Here is a 15,412-nt window from a genome sequence, read left to right as displayed (position 1 = left end):
AAACTTAAGATTTAATTTATTTCCATTTTATGCACACTCGTCCTCTGCCAACAAAAGGTTAATTTACAAAATGTTCAAAAGCTTATAAAAGAGTGTCCTGACTCAAGCACACACATATAAATATACAGAAGACGTATATGTAACATATACATGTGATAATTGGCACATCCAGACGTCTTCATCAACAAGTTTGCATAATGCTTCCTATTTGTCAACTAGACAATAAGAACATAAGAACAGGCACATCAGCTTCATCAGATACAGAGTGCTCAGAGTTTAATAGGCGCAGTAGAAATCCCTTCAAAACACAGCGAACCAGGGATCCAGCCCCTTCAGTCATTTAAGACGCATAACTCTAGAAAAACCATCCCCTTTGATCTACGACCAAACAGCCCGTTTCATTTACACTTGATTTCAGTGGGAAGCCGGTGGTAAACGTCACCTACACTTTAGTGCAATTAGCAAAAGAAGAAGCTTAATTTAAAAAAACAAAAATAATTTTAAGCCTAAAAAAGCCAGAAATCCCATAGAAAACTGGAAAATTGTACAGAGAATCAGTGACATCTAGTGGTTATTATCATCAAGAACATGACAATCCTCAAATGTTTTTGCTTTTAAGAATCCATTTCCTTTGCAGCTGTTTTACAGTGGAGGAACGTCCTTGGTGCTTTGTCATTGATCGTCACAAGTTAAAAAATAAAATGAGATTTAAAAAAAGTATAAATTATGTCCTGCTCAGGAAATTTACCAGTGTGGTTTTGTTTTCTTTTACTCTTTGCTACATGGACTTCAACATCTGTCCAGGTGTTTTTCAGTTCTTCTTCTCATCTCCTGGTAGGAAGTAGGGGTTCACGTGGCCTTGGACCAGGTAGGAGTAACGGGACGGAGTTTTACCTGTGAAGGTCGTCATTGTTTCTGGGTTGACGTCGTACGATCCCGACTGAAATGCCAGTGGAAACGTTCAGGCTGTTAGTGGCTCTCAGGTGCGCAGTAGGCTCATCACATCCACACACACAAACCCCAACAAGACCAGTATCATCAGAACAATTTCTAGATTCGGCACGATGATGAAAAAAACATGCTTTTCACAACAATCAAGAGAATCTCATGAGCTTCCCGTCACCCGGAATCCCCACCACCACCACGCGCTGTGTGGCTGAATTAGCAGCGAGTCCAAGCCGTGCCTTACCTTTTTCCATCCTGTCTGCTTCAGTTTAAATCCCTAAAGCAACAGACTGGGAGTCAGAGGCAGAAGCATGAGAGGGCGCTAGAGCTGAATGTACCCTATGGATGATTAGGCTGAACGTACTGGACACCGTCAAAGCATGTGATGAGACACAGGGAGGATGTAGCCAGGATTTGGTGATGTTTAGGTTTGAAACTAACCTAAACTACAGTATAAAAGTATAAAAGCATCAAATAACAGTACAAAACTTTATTAATGCAGATATGTGACCTAATTAACACTATTATATCCCTTTTGACCTTTTGAAATTTTACCTGCACACCAACAAATCCCTGCTGACTGGATGAGTATATTGTTACCGAGGGGACACAGTGAGCTGGTGGACATCAAATAAACTAGCGCCTGTGCTGTTAGTCTGCAGGTTAATAGTGGCTCATTTAGGCAGCAGATGTCAAAACAACTGCGATAAACTCACCAGTCCGTTGTTCTGGTGCTTTTTATCCACCAAGGCTCCAGTGCTGCCCCCTTCCGTCATCTCCAAGGCCGGAGCAGCATCGAAGGTGGTGGTGGAGGCACGAGGGATGGGCGTGATTCTGGTGGGCCAGGCCTGGTTCAGTTCACCGGATGAGTACGGGCTGCTGCTGTAGCCAGGCTTCCTCTCTGAGCACCTCTGACTGGAAGAGCAACGGATGCAAATGAGCCACTGATTAAAGCAGCATGTGTTTTATCTATTGTTTTTGAAAATCAGTTGTTGGACTCATTATGATCCGTATTTACTGAACTATTGTGACTCAGCTTTCTGTGTAAACAACTTTAGCCGCCGACGGTTCATTGTTAGCGAGTAAAAGCATAATTAAATCAATACTGGAACTGGTTATGTTTGGAGTGCGAGTGGTTTCGTATTCTCACCAGCCGCAGAATATGAACAAAGCCAAGATAATGAGTAGAAGAACTCCCCCGAGGACACAGGAGATGACCACCACTGCCAGCAGAGATGCTGCAAAGGCAAACATTCAGTCAGTCTGAACGGCCGTCACGAGCGATGCCGCGCGGCTTATGAGGCTGCTACTCACAGTCATTGCAGTTGAAGCCGGCGTATCCAAACGCACATCTGAAAGGAGAGACCGCAACGTTCACATTCCGTGGCTGCTCAACACTGTGCTGAATCCACATGGGGGAGCCAGTAGCACTGTACTACACACAGATGCCCCCACACCTGCCAGAACAAGCAACAGTTGCGGTACTCACGGTTGGCACGAGTCCCCCACTGCTCTCTGGCCACTGGGACACGCTACACAAAGAGACACAACAACTTTAAAACACGCACGCACACGCAAAACGCCTGACTGGAGCAGCTGCGATGCCCCAGTAAATGCAGCAGCGTGCGTCCGAGTACACAAACGAGCATTACAAACAAGCCCACAACCGCGTGCTGCGTTGTCTCTGGGAAAGAGGCTCCATGCAGCATCGAAAGGTCCTATTTTTATTAGCTCCCAACCCAACCAGCCGCACAAAGAAGAGGCTGCGATTCTTTCATTTGTTTCCAAGGAAACACGCCTGTTAAACAGAACTAAGTTAGCGAGATAAATGAAGTATGGGTCAAGGGTTGGCGCGGAGAAAGCGCTGGAGCTCTTGACCTTGCGTCGGAGTCTCGCTCCCTGTTGTTTCTGCCTCCTCAGTCTCTCACACAGTATTTGTGTGTGGATAAGAAGGTTTTGTTGCTTTTTTTAAACTTCAGATGAGCTGGAAATTTGTCGCCCAAGCTTTTTAAAACTCGCCGCGGGTCATCTTTTATAGCTCGAGGTATCTGCAGCGCTGTGGCGCCAGGAATCAGCAGCTACTGAACACAAAGAGCACTCATCTCCTGCACTGGTCTTGTTGCTTTCACCTCTGCAGCTGGTGTTTGAGTAGACGACGGAGACGTAGCCGTCCCTACAGAAGCACACTGCGCGGCCGTTTGTGTATTGGCACGTTGTGGTGGCAGGCTCACAAGGTAACGGCTGCTGAGCACACAAGTCTGTGCCTGGAACAGAGGGAGTGGGAAACAGGTGCATGAGGCGAAGTCATTGAGTTTGAATGAAGGCCGTGAGCGATGGACGTACCTGCAAACGTAGCGTTGGATAGCAGCCCATCGGCGCTTTGTGATTTGGCTATAGCATCTTTAATGGACTGCCCCACAGACTCTTGAGTAGCGTTGCTGTTTTCAAAAATGTTGTTCACAGTAGCCTCTACACTTCCTGGTCTAAAGGATCACAGACAAGCACCAAGGAGGTAAGGAACCATTTGTAATTCGTGGCATAATGTCAATGTACATAAAAGAAAAGGGGGGAACTCACTGAAGTCTCACAACCTCCGACTGTATGTACCCCTGCTGACCACCGAGGGCGCTTTTGAGCTATGACGCAGGAGGAATGTGCTTTATTAACTGACGGATGAGCATTTATAAGAAATATTTTGAAATGTTCGTATTGTGTTGAAAACCTACCGCTCCCGAGATCTTCGCTGCCGTCCTCTGGAATATTTCCGAGGACCTGTTACTCATTCCGGCTTCAAACGTCAGGGACGTCAAATGAAGCTGGCCCGGGAACACTTGGGCTGAAACGCGAAGGTGGGCATTAGTGAAGACAAGCAAGGCCTCTGGTGAATTAGAGCAAACGTTAGAGGTTGTGACGTTCTCACCAGGAACACAGCGACCATTGAGCAGGAAGCTACCAGACAGACACTGGCAGGTGCCATTGAGACAGACGCTTTGAAGTGGACATGGGATGAATGGACACACTGATGGGAAATGAAGAAGACTAACATTATGTGGCCTTTTGGGTAAACATATACGCAAAACGTTGCATATTGACACACCCAGCTCTGAAGGTCATTGCTAAACTGTCAGCTGCTAAATATAACAACATGTACACCTTTAACTAGCTGCAGCCAAGAAAACTGATCCAGAAAAACAGCAGGAGAGCAGTTAAACAGTCACCTGATACTTATAATAAAGGACGACTTTATATGATACTGTAGCTTAAAAGCAGTAATGGAACAAAACTAATTTATTTAAAATTCATCACAATTTCTTTATCACCTCTAAACAGTTTGGAGAAAACTACAAACCAGCAGCTGGAGTTAAGGTGGGAGGGGCCGATGTAGTGGCGTTGGGTCCCAGGCTGGTCACGGTGGCGGTGGGCCCAGTACCGACGCTGGTGGTGAGAGAGGCTGATGTGTTTCCCGTGGATGGTTCAGTAGGAGTCACATCGGTAACTCCTGGAGTGCTGCTGGTACCTGCATCAGGACAAACGTGTGAGGACCATGTGGGGATACACACGGATAGCACAGCACAGCGCATACTAGCATCAGCGGCTAACGGTGGCAACCACAACATCACACAGAGAAGCTGTACAAAAAGCAGACGTTAAGAAATGTAGCGTAGTACTTTTAAAACCTACATTCTAAATTGGACCCATCAAAAGCTACAAAATCTCTAATCACTAATGGTGGACCATGGTGGACTATATGCTGCAGCCCATTAGCTACAAAACATATACATTTTTTTCCTCTATCCCTGCAGTCCTTTAGCTAAGGATGAAGTCTTTAGACCTGACCTAACCTCAGGTTTGCTCACGGTTCTCATTGATCTCAGCCTCACCTGCATGTTAGAGTATATCATTTGGTAGAAATACACGTGAACAGCATTTAGTCCTACCTCTGGAGGTTGCTGTTGAGGGACTAAGGAGGGTGGTATTTCCAGTGGAGGGTACAGTGCTACTGCCTGGGGAGGTGTTTGAAGGGACAGAGCTGGAGGTAGAGATGGAAGTAGGTGAAGAGGGTGAGGGTCCCGCTGTTAGTGTTGTATTTGTGCTGGTGGTGGAGGGTGAGGGTGTGGTAGAGGACGCAGAAGTCTCAAGCGAGGTGTTAGTTGGTGCAGCTGTAGTTAGTAAAGCTGTTGAATTTGCTGGGGTCACTGGACCAGTGGTTGTACCATTGGTGTCATTAGTTGGAGTCATCGACGTGAAAGTGTTGTTGGCTGTTGGAGTTATTGACGTGAAAGTGTTGTTGGTTGTTGGCGTCATAGGTGTGACTGTGTTGTTGGTTGTTGGAGTCATAGTTGTGTTTGTGTTGTTGGTTGTTGGAGTCATAGGCGTGACTGTGTGGTTGGTTGCTGGAGTCATAGTTGTGTTTGTGTTGTTGGTTGTTGGAGTCATAGGCGTGACTGTGTGGTTGGTTGCTGGAGTCATAGTTGTGTTGTTAGTTGTTGGAGTCATAGGCGTTACTGTGTGGTTGGTTGTTGGAGTCATAGTTGTGTTGTTAGTTGTTGGAGTCATAGGCATTACTGTGTGGTTGGTTGCTGGAGTCATGGTTGTGTTTGTGTTGTTAGTTGTTGGAGTCATGGTTGTGTTTGTGTTGTTGGTTGTTGGAGTCATAGGCGTGACTGTGTTGTTGGTTGTTGGAGTCATAGTTGTGTCGGTGTTGTTGGTTGTTGGAGTCATAGGCGTGACTGTGTTGTTGGTTGTTGGAGTCATGCTTGTGTTTGTGTTGTTGGTTGTTGGAGTCATAGGCGTGACTGTGTGGTTGGTTGTTGGAGTCATAGTTGTGACTGTGTTGTTGAGTGTGGGAGTCATAGTTGTGACTGTGTTATTTGTAGGTGCAGTCATTGACGTGCCTGTGTCGATTGTTGTGGGAGTGTTCGCCTCGATAGTTGTTGTTCCGTTGCTTGTGCTCATCGTACTTGAAGTTGTCGCGTGGTTGCTGGTCGCTGTGTTATCTGCAGGAGAGCCGGTTGGGAGGCTTGCCTCCGTGGGGGACTGTGTTGTGTGTGGAGCTGATGAGGAGTCAGTTCGGCCGGTGCTGGACCCGGAGCTCAGTTGGGAGGTTGTGGCTGTGGAGGATTCCACAGTTGTAGACTCAGACGTGGCATCGTGTGTAGTTGTTGTATCTGCTGCAATGGTGATGGATGACGTCATGGATGATGTTGTAAAACTGCTATTTGACGTTGAGCCTGAAATGTTCGTGTCTTGTGTGGTTAATCCCTCAGTGCTGGACCCTGTCATTCCAGAAAACAAAAGCACAAGAGTTGTAATTAAGGGAGCAGCAGCCGTAAGTGGCTTCAGTTTACCGAGCTGTGTCCGTCACAGGAGACGTCGAGTCCATTTAACCCACTTGAAGGGAAAAGCTGCCTCCTGTTTGTTCACCACGCTGTTGTGGCGCCTGTTGTCATTTAGCCACTTCATGTTTATAGGGGAGCAGAGGAAGCCAGAGGGCAGCGTGAGGTGAGCCACACACAGCAGGAGGTCTTTGCTAATGGTTTAGCCTGTTTACCACAGAGCCTCATCGCGATGCGTTCAATGCTTACGCTCAGAGAGGCAGATTGGTGGACGCCTCAAAAGCACCAGGAAGCGGCGAGAAAAAACACGGCTAATATCAGATCCTGTGCATTATTTGATTAGTTTGTGTGTACAAGGTTCTTTGTGGCCTAATGTCTTTATCACTTAGCTACCAGAACAGATAAAAAAAAAAAAAGCACAGGCACCACACACCCTGTGACAGCGGAGGTTTATAATGCACCTCATGTACGAACACACAGTCCACACCCACACCCACCTTTAAAAAATGTATGCAATAGGAAAAGAAACTGATATTAGGCAGTTAACAAGGATTTAAGGGAAACGTATCTGGTGCTGGGTGATGTTTCACCAGTCATGAAGCGAAGGAGTGGCAGAGCTGTAAGTGAAGCAGCATAGTGGTGACACATCTGCTATTTAGTAACAGGCTCATCTGGAGTTAAGTTGAGACGTAATGCACTAATCTTTCATGGTGACCAGAGATGACGATTAATGAGAAACCTCTTAGACCACATCTAAGAAATGATTTACTGTCCTTGTAAATATCACAATAGCAAAAAGCTATTAATAAAAACGTCATGTAACGTTAAAGCTGGTGCAAATGAAACACATAAAAATGCTAATATAAGTTCATTTCTTATCAATATTAAAATATGTGAGACTAGAGTTACTCGGTCACTGCAGTTTTCAATCATTTCAAACATTTCTAATTTCTCATGGATTCCATTTGACCGTTGTTGTTGTTGTTGTACAGACATTCTGAGGTGAAGCATCGCTGGTTGAACGAAACAGCGTTATTATCTAATCCGAGCGGACATTTCCATTAATACCAAACGGCCTCTGTTGACTGGCACCGTTGTCTGTTCACAGCCTGAACGAAGGTTCCACTGTCCATGGTGCAACTCCACGCTCCGCTAGTCACATTTGGCAGGTTTAAACAAATAATTAAGTAAATGAAGCACCTCTGGTGCGATAGGTGATCATTTAGTGGCTCGGTTGGGAAAAAGAAAGGTAACAAATGTATATTCGCTTGATTTCTATGATGCTGCTTTTTTTATAGCAGCCTATATATAGTTTTATTTGTTGAGCGAGCTTTCGTTGGGCGTCTTATCAGCCTCATGTTCCCTCCACTGTATCAATTGTAAGGCTTGGTCTGTTTCCACAAATGATACTAAAGGTTGCACATTCCTGCAGACTTTCCATTGTCCTGAGAGTCACACACACACACACTTGATTTATCTACTACGTGTTTTTGAAATCATCACATTTTTGTAATTTCATATTGAAACCGAGCTGCTAGTTTCTGTTTACTCTCCATGCCCGAGATTAGTCAGGTGTGTGACTTGGCTCTCGTCAGCGAGCGGGTGCCGGTAGGTAGATATGCGTCACTATACGAGTCATTTCAGAAGGTCAGTTAGTCAAAAGAGTTAAAGGTGGCGTCATGGTACAGACGCAGACTAATAACTCACCGAGAGGCCAGTAGTGTGTACATAAAGACACAAAATAACATCAGCGGGGATGAAAGACTGAGGCTGGCGAGAAATGTTGGAAATGCGTCGAGAAGAATTCTAACCTTCTGCCAAATACACAGTAACTATCAGAGCCGCAGTAACAGGGAACTCAGTAGCTGTGAATCCAGCCTCACGAGGTGGGGACTTACACCCAAGGTCACTTTCGCACCTTTTCAAAGTCTCAGTCATTTAACTGCAGGCGTCACCACTGCTGTGACAACTGCAGTGCAGCAGCAGAGGCGTGGGACCACATATGTGACAATGACATGTGTGTGATGCTTCAGAAACGGAAGCATCACACATACGTCACTGGTCTAACTGTAAACTCTGTTGCCATTTACGATGTTCTCAACGTAGTCTTCCTCATTAGCTCGTCTTGCTAAACCATTGTGGGATCTCTGAAACAATTCCACCAAGAAATAATAGACACCAAGATGAAGCGAGAGGCCGTAGCTTCGAGGAAGAGGAAGCTACGTGATCAAAGGGCCTACTGTCACAAACAACACGTAACACGGCTTTACCTAAACAAACACCAGGACACGTCCATTATGACGTTTGCTTCCAGATGCCACTTCGCCACTTATATGGAAATGTCAGCTGTAAATAGCACATATGGGACCAGATGAGGGGCTAACAATGTTTGTTCAAGCATCACAGCACACAATAGCAGCATGGCCGCATAGCTATTAGTCCTATGATGGGTAAGTGATAAGAGCACCACCTAACACAGAGCCTTGTCTCTGGGATTTAACTAGATAATCCCCTGTAGACACAAAAGGGACGACTAGGTCAGGCAGGGCGACAAGTGGGTCTAAGGTCAGCCTGTGAACACACACACTCAGAAGGATGTGGATAAGAAGCTCCGGCTCCGCTCGCTAGGAGTCGGCAGCCGAGGGCCTTCGCCTCCGTTTCTTCCTCAAAGCAGAAATTAAACGGTTGCCAAAGAGACGCCCGTTTCCTGCCGTCAAAGCGAAGAGAGAGAGAGAGAGAGAGAGAGATAGAGAGAGAGGACTGTCCTCACGCTCGGCCCTTCTGTCCAGTACCTGCTGGTGGGGTGACGGTCAGATCCAGCTTCAGCCTCCTGTCGCCACCCCCCCCGAGCATAAACCCTCCACACAGTGATGACACATATCTAGGAGGGATGCCAGTTCCCAGAAGGGATCTGGAGAGTTTCACTAAGCTCAGCAAACAATCCGTCTGCTTCCCAGGTCGCCTTGAACTCCTTCCAGTTTGCTTATTTACATGTATGACACAGCACATTCATGTATATTCCTGTGTTCCGTCACTCCTCTCACATCCAGCTACAAGAAGCAGGAACAGTGAACCTGATTAAAGGACACACGCAGAGAAGGAGATGAACTGACAGGTTGTGACCCAACAGTCAGGAAGAGCCTGAGGCCAAAAGGCAGGATGTCATTAGACGCAGGAGTCCCGTGGAGTGTGTGTGTGTGTGTGTGTGTGTGTGTGTGTGTGTGCGTGCGTGCGTGCGTGTGTGTGTGTGTGTGTGTGTGTGTGTGAATGCTGGACTTTAGCGGTCACACTGTAGATGCCTGTGACACTAATAAGTCAAATCATCTTTCAGCCTGCTTCATGACCCGCTGCTGTTTAAACCCATCCCCCTGAAGGGTGACGTGCTGAGTAAGGCTCAATCTGCTTCACTGATAAAGAAAACTATAATTCGTTTTAGACCCAAAATGTGAACGTAGAATAATTTAGAATGTGTGAAGGTATGATTTATTGGAGGGCTGGTGCATTAGTGTGGATTAGCCTCTAGGTAACCTAATAACCTAATAAGCTGACAACTGAGTAATATGGTAAACACACGCTAAATCTCTTTGGAAATAATCACATTAGTGCAATGCAATTAACCGTGTCCCAGGGTTATACATAACGCCGCATAAAGGTCTTTACATAGTATAAGAAATGTTTTAAATTTCATTTGGGCGTTTTGACCAGGTTGTGTATGATTAACAGAGCTGAATGAGCCAAACCAACACCCTCCACGTCCTGACTAAGACTTTGCTCTCCTCATTCGAATTTAACTAGAACTGCACTTCTTCGTGCTGCTGACGCAACGGAACCTCAGCCGCGCTCGTTTCGCAAACATCATTGCAGAAGGAGCCACAGAGCAGCTGATAAAGAACCGAAGTTCATTCTACTGACTTTACGTTCACTTTTTTTTTTTTTTTTTTTTTACTATCACACTCGTCAGCACACAGACAGGAGCGGGTCCCACACGTTCAAGCAAACAGCCCTCATACTGTGTCTCTACTGCAGGCAACAGATGGCTCCCAAGAGCACCAGCTCACTCGCAGAGCCTCGGCACATATCATATCCAATTAAAGCTCCGCCAGCACATGCTTTCCAATTACACAGAAAGATTTACCGCCCTGCAGCGGGTCTAATCCAGCAGGATGCAGCAGGGATGGAGCAACAGAAGGAGGCGCAGACAGAAAGAAAAGAGCAAGAGGTGCCTGAAAGTGGGCGTAACCCGGTTCCAGGAGCCGACAGAGGAAGCTCAGCTCACTTATTAGTATTGTATTAGTATTATGGCACTTCCCTCACTGAGCTCTGGGGAAATGTGTGTTTACAGGTAGCGTGGACTTCTTCTAACCGTGCCATTTTGTTCTTTGTTTTCCACATCACGTAGCACACGGGATTTTAGCACTCTGGGCCTATCAGGGCTCCGCTCAGGTCTTCATCACGAGTAACCAGTTAAACTTTACATGTGTGGAGAAATCAAAGCTCCATGAAGGAGGGGGAGAGGGTCTTGTGTTCAAATGCGCTGACAGCCCTGGGGGCTCAGAATCGTGACCCTCAGGTGGTCTTTTCATCCAGACTTTACTGCGTCTTCAGACACAGCAGAGCCCCAAAGTGGAGCTTCCACCGCGCTTCTATGTCAGTAATGAGACACATGACAGGAGGGGGCACGGGCAAAGTGCCCAGGGGCTCAGGCTCATGTGACTGACTGTCAGTCGTCATATGGCACCCTTCACTCACATGAAACTCAGACTGGACCCAAATAAAACACAGGGTGACCAATGGATTTGTCTGCAGTTAAATGCACGAGCTCAGTGAAGAGTTCATCGAAATTCCTCGGGCTGCTTCACTGATGAGGGGGTCTCTCATGTACACACAGAGTAAACATTGTTTGTGGAGTGCGTTTCGCTTCAGGGGGCCACTATTTGTTTTTTGACCAATGCCTATAAATAGAAAACGCCTTTAGTTAAGGAAGAACATGCAAATCCTCCATATGAAGAAATAAATGGTTAACAATAGCTGATAGATTCCCAAAGCAGCTTTGTTTGGTGCATATGTTTATTATATTAGCACACAAGATCAAATTCAAGCAGAACCAAAAAAATAAATCAGTGACTTATATAATGTATATGTCACACAGCTGTTTCGTTTTTTCTTTTTAAAATACATATGTTTGCATTTGTTGATTCCATTTCTATACCAGCCACTGACTAGGCTTTTATGAATTATCTGACATTATGATGTTCAAAATAACCCACAAAACACGTAAACAAACATTAACACTGTTTCTGCCTGTAACAGAATATATATTCAACATATAGTAAAAGTACAAATAATATCCATGTGGCAACAGAGGTTATTATAAGGTTTTAGTGCAGATCAAGTAGAGAAAGGTTAATTTATAAGTAACACACACCTAAATTATATATATTTCCTAAAAAGCAAATAATCTATATATATATATGTACTTGTAACAAAACTTTCAGCTTGTAAAGCTTAAACCGCGCAGAACCTAACTCACCTCTGCCGAAAGCTGCCAGCAAAATCACGACATGGAGGAAGGTGGGGGACATATTTCACGTGAAGATGACTTTGATATAGCGAAGTATAACGGAGCCGAGCAGTCGCTCCTGGCCGCTGCGTGCTACAGGTGGCTCGGACCGCGAGCCCGACGGTATTAAAAGCTTTAGTCTCTGCTCTGATTGGACGCGCGCCGCTGTCACTCGGAGCCAGAACTCCGCCCACCGGCAGCGATACAAAAGACGAGAAGCGCGCTATAAGCGTCTATTTATAGCAGACCGTTCAAGGAAACAAAAGACATGCGCGAGAGTCACGATAGAAAATAAAGGTAAGGTCAAAATAATCAAATGTAAATAAAACCCAACTTTAAACAAGAAATGACCAAAGGGATATTGCTTAACCTTAAAAACAACAAAGATACAACTGCAATTAATAATAGTAAAAATAAATAAAAAACAAAACACAAGGCCAGAATTATTACCCCTCTGACAATCAGTAGTCAGTGAGTGACTCACAGCTGACAGCAACCTTTTATGCCACTTCTTATCTCAGCTGTCACACGTCTTTTCAGGGATCTTGGCCAATTCTGCCATGACGGTAGTCAGCTCATCCGACCCATCCTGTAATGGTCAGTTCAGATGACCCTTTAGACCCTTTAATGGGACCGTGACCTGGACGGTTCTTTGGGATCAGCTTGTGTAGAATAAGAAAAAGTCTTTTATGATACTCGGCCACACTGAAATTCCACTCGTATCTGATTTATTTTATCACCTGTTTATCAACACCTTAAAGAACCAGTTACACAACGGCCAACCCACAAGCTGAATGATATGAAGCTAAATCAAATATTGAATATCTGACTGTAAGTTCCAGAAAGTAAGACACTAAGGTTGTTTCCATTTGCATGACTACAAAGCTTCATTTTGCACTGTAGATCCCCTAAAAGCCTCGGTGGGTATTTTTGTCCTCCCGCTGATCCGTTCCACGTTTCACTTTGTATCCACAAACAAGCAGCATCATGAAACGCTACATCCCTGACCTTGGCATTCATTTGCATTTAGTGGTTCAATAAGCTATGTAAAACGGGTGCGATGTGGTAAGCGGCCAAACCGATTTGACTGAAACCCGTCTTTAAGCATATCAACATGCTTTGTGGACAACATATGGAAAAGACACAGGTGTATAATGAGCTTCTTTGGATTCTTTCTACCATTGACTTTCTTTGATAACCTACTATTCACAAAAACACTCAAATTGGAAAGATAATGATCCCTCTTTAGTCCCTCATTATTTTAGTCTTCGCCATATCACACTAAATTGGCTTTGACCCAATTCATTTCTATGCTGTATTTCCAGTGGCCATGAAATGGCAGAAACAACCATACAAGCATAGTAAAGAACATGTAATTGCTGCCAAATGCGCCCATTTCCTTCACAGTAAGTTTAGAGTCTGGCTTTTTTGTTTCATGCTATCTGTTGCTATGGTGACCCATTGAGCTACTGAGGATGAGTGGTGATAATTGTGTTTATTTATAAAGCATGAAGTTTTTAAAAAGGTCACTCTGATCCCATGTATGCATCATTCTTGTCAACACTATATGGCAGAGTCACCCTGAGGGAATGATGTCTGAACATGAGTCTGTGTATGTGCACCGTGACTTCACTAATTGGTCAAGATGCACAGATAGAAAGTGCTGCAGAATTGACAGACTGCTCAACGTTTAACACTGCAGAACTTACCCTGTGATGGGCGGGTGATCTGTCCACGGTGCGTCATCGTCTCTTGCGTCCCATAGACTGAGAAAGAAAGAAAAAAAGACTCAAAAGCTTTAGTGAAGGAGGACAGGAAACCTGTAGTTCATGTTTCATTCCATTGTTCTCTATTGTTACAGTCACCTTTGATGTTTTGCTTCTTGAACTGGGCTTTCTGAAAGATTTGATGCTCATAAAACCCAAATCTCTTCAATCCAAAGTTTTGAACAGTATTTTAGCATATTGTGTTTCACAGCACTATCTATCCTTTATATGAACAGCAACATCACTGAGGTGGACTGAAAATATATGAATAATATTGTTTAATGAATGAGTGAAATTTTCTGCGAGTTAATCATTTACTTCCTTTCTGCTGACATTGATGAGAGACAGGTTCATTCACCATCTTAGTGTGTTTCCTTGTGTCACAGCGTTTTCAGGCTCCGCTCTGGGACACACCTTTATCGTAGATGCATCACATCAGCAGCACATAAACGCGTCCGCCTCGCTGGTCTCTCATGCAAATACTCAGACGTTACAACAGGTTTTGAATGCAGCAACCTCTAACATTACTTCCTGTGTTCACACAGTCTTCTCTTACATGACATTACATTAAATACAGTATATAAAAGTTGTCTTTCACAATAACAGCTACTTCTGCTCATACTCAGTGTTGGGAAAGACAGTTTATATTGTTTAAGCCAAGTTCCTGTTACACATTATTTGGCATAAAGGAAAGTATCAGTACTAAGGTCAGACAGCAGTAGCAATAAAAAATACTTAATACTTGCATTATAATAATAAGAAGAAGATAAAAAGTCATATTTATATTTATAACATATTTGGACCTGATCATACATTTTGAGGCAGTGACTAAGTAAAATAAGTGACATTGTATAACAAATTATTGAACATATTGTAGTTAAAATAAGCCTCATATTCACCAACTGCTGTTTTTGTTCCACACCAAGTTTCTAGATAATGGATTTCTAACTGATCTCTGCTATTATTTTGCTTATTATTTCTATCATTGTTATTATACAATTGAATATATTTGTCTATACTTAATAAATGTTTAGATCGTTATAGGAGCTAGAATAACATCATGTGCGTTCACAGGAAAGAACTTAAGTGAACCATATCCTGAACTCTTTTGGTCACTTCTGGTTCTAGTTTGTTTGTTTTCTTTCATGCGTGACTGCTGGCATTTTCACACGACACTTGTTCTGCCGGCGCTTGAGAGCAAACAGTTTTGCCTTTAACCAATCAGATGCAACCTCAGAACAGGCTACTCCCGCCTCGTGTCTGGACCAGCTTAGAACTTCCTGCTGAGAAGCTCAAAGTGTCCCCTTGTTTTCTCCAAAGATGTTCAGATCCTTCCTGAACTATTCCAACTGAAGGTTTGCAGCTTTTCATTAGCAAAGGTTGAATGATTAAAATAACTTGAGCTCAAAGTGTCTACAAAGAAACCTGAGGGAAGTTGAACCAAAAGCAGAACCTGGACCAGTTCAGTCCCGGTGAGCAAAGTTCCTCCGCTTTCAGTCACACGCCCCCACGCAGTCGCGAAAGGCCAATTGGCCTGAATTTAATTCCTCTGTTGTTGCTGATCATAATACAGCATCATTAAATGTCCCTCCTCTCTTTTATTGCAGTTGTTCCTCATTCACTATCTTTGTGTACACAAGCCAATTTCAGCCTCTCCCCACCTTTAAAGATAACAACATCGTGCACGTCACTCACGTCTACTCTGTCAACAGACCCGTGTCCTCTGCAGGTAGAGAGGCAACAAGGACACGGAAGCAAAGGCTTGGCTGGAAATGAGAAAGAAAGCTCACTCGCTGTTTCTTCTA

The 15,412-nt window shown here is 44.4% G+C and overlaps 1 protein-coding gene across 6 annotated transcripts; it reads right to left on the bottom strand.

Moving 5' to 3' along the window:
* Nucleotides 1-13,656, bottom strand: si:ch211-198m17.1 (mucin-2). Of its 6 annotated transcripts, none has more exons than XM_055510707.1 (14): nucleotides 13,551-13,656; nucleotides 4,884-6,221; nucleotides 4,295-4,462; nucleotides 3,866-3,964; nucleotides 3,672-3,781; nucleotides 3,523-3,581; nucleotides 3,289-3,428; nucleotides 3,075-3,209; nucleotides 2,435-2,477; nucleotides 2,260-2,297; nucleotides 2,096-2,183; nucleotides 1,662-1,860; nucleotides 1,190-1,222; nucleotides 1-940 (listed from the first exon to the last, which is right to left on the bottom strand). In XM_055510707.1, exons 1-14 carry the CDS (start codon nucleotides 13,585-13,587, stop codon nucleotides 812-814), a joined length of 2,616 nt encoding a protein of 871 aa, XP_055366682.1. In that variant the 5' UTR covers nucleotides 13,588-13,656; the 3' UTR covers nucleotides 1-811. The 6 variants fall into 6 exon arrangements, with proteins under 6 accessions (XP_055366682.1, XP_029015495.1, XP_029015500.1 ...); XM_029159662.3 differs by lacking the exon at nucleotides 13,551-13,656 and adding an exon at nucleotides 11,812-12,448; XM_029159667.3 differs by lacking the exon at nucleotides 13,551-13,656 and adding an exon at nucleotides 11,812-12,445 and having other exon boundaries at nucleotides 5,841-6,221.
* Nucleotides 13,657-15,412: the final 1,756 nt, after the last annotated feature.

The sequence above is a fragment of the Betta splendens genome, chromosome 8 (genome assembly GCF_900634795.4).
Source record: "Betta splendens chromosome 8, fBetSpl5.4, whole genome shotgun sequence".
NCBI classification, from domain to species: domain Eukaryota; kingdom Metazoa; phylum Chordata; class Actinopteri; order Anabantiformes; family Osphronemidae; genus Betta; species Betta splendens.
This window is presented reverse-complemented; position numbering and strand designations above follow the sequence as displayed.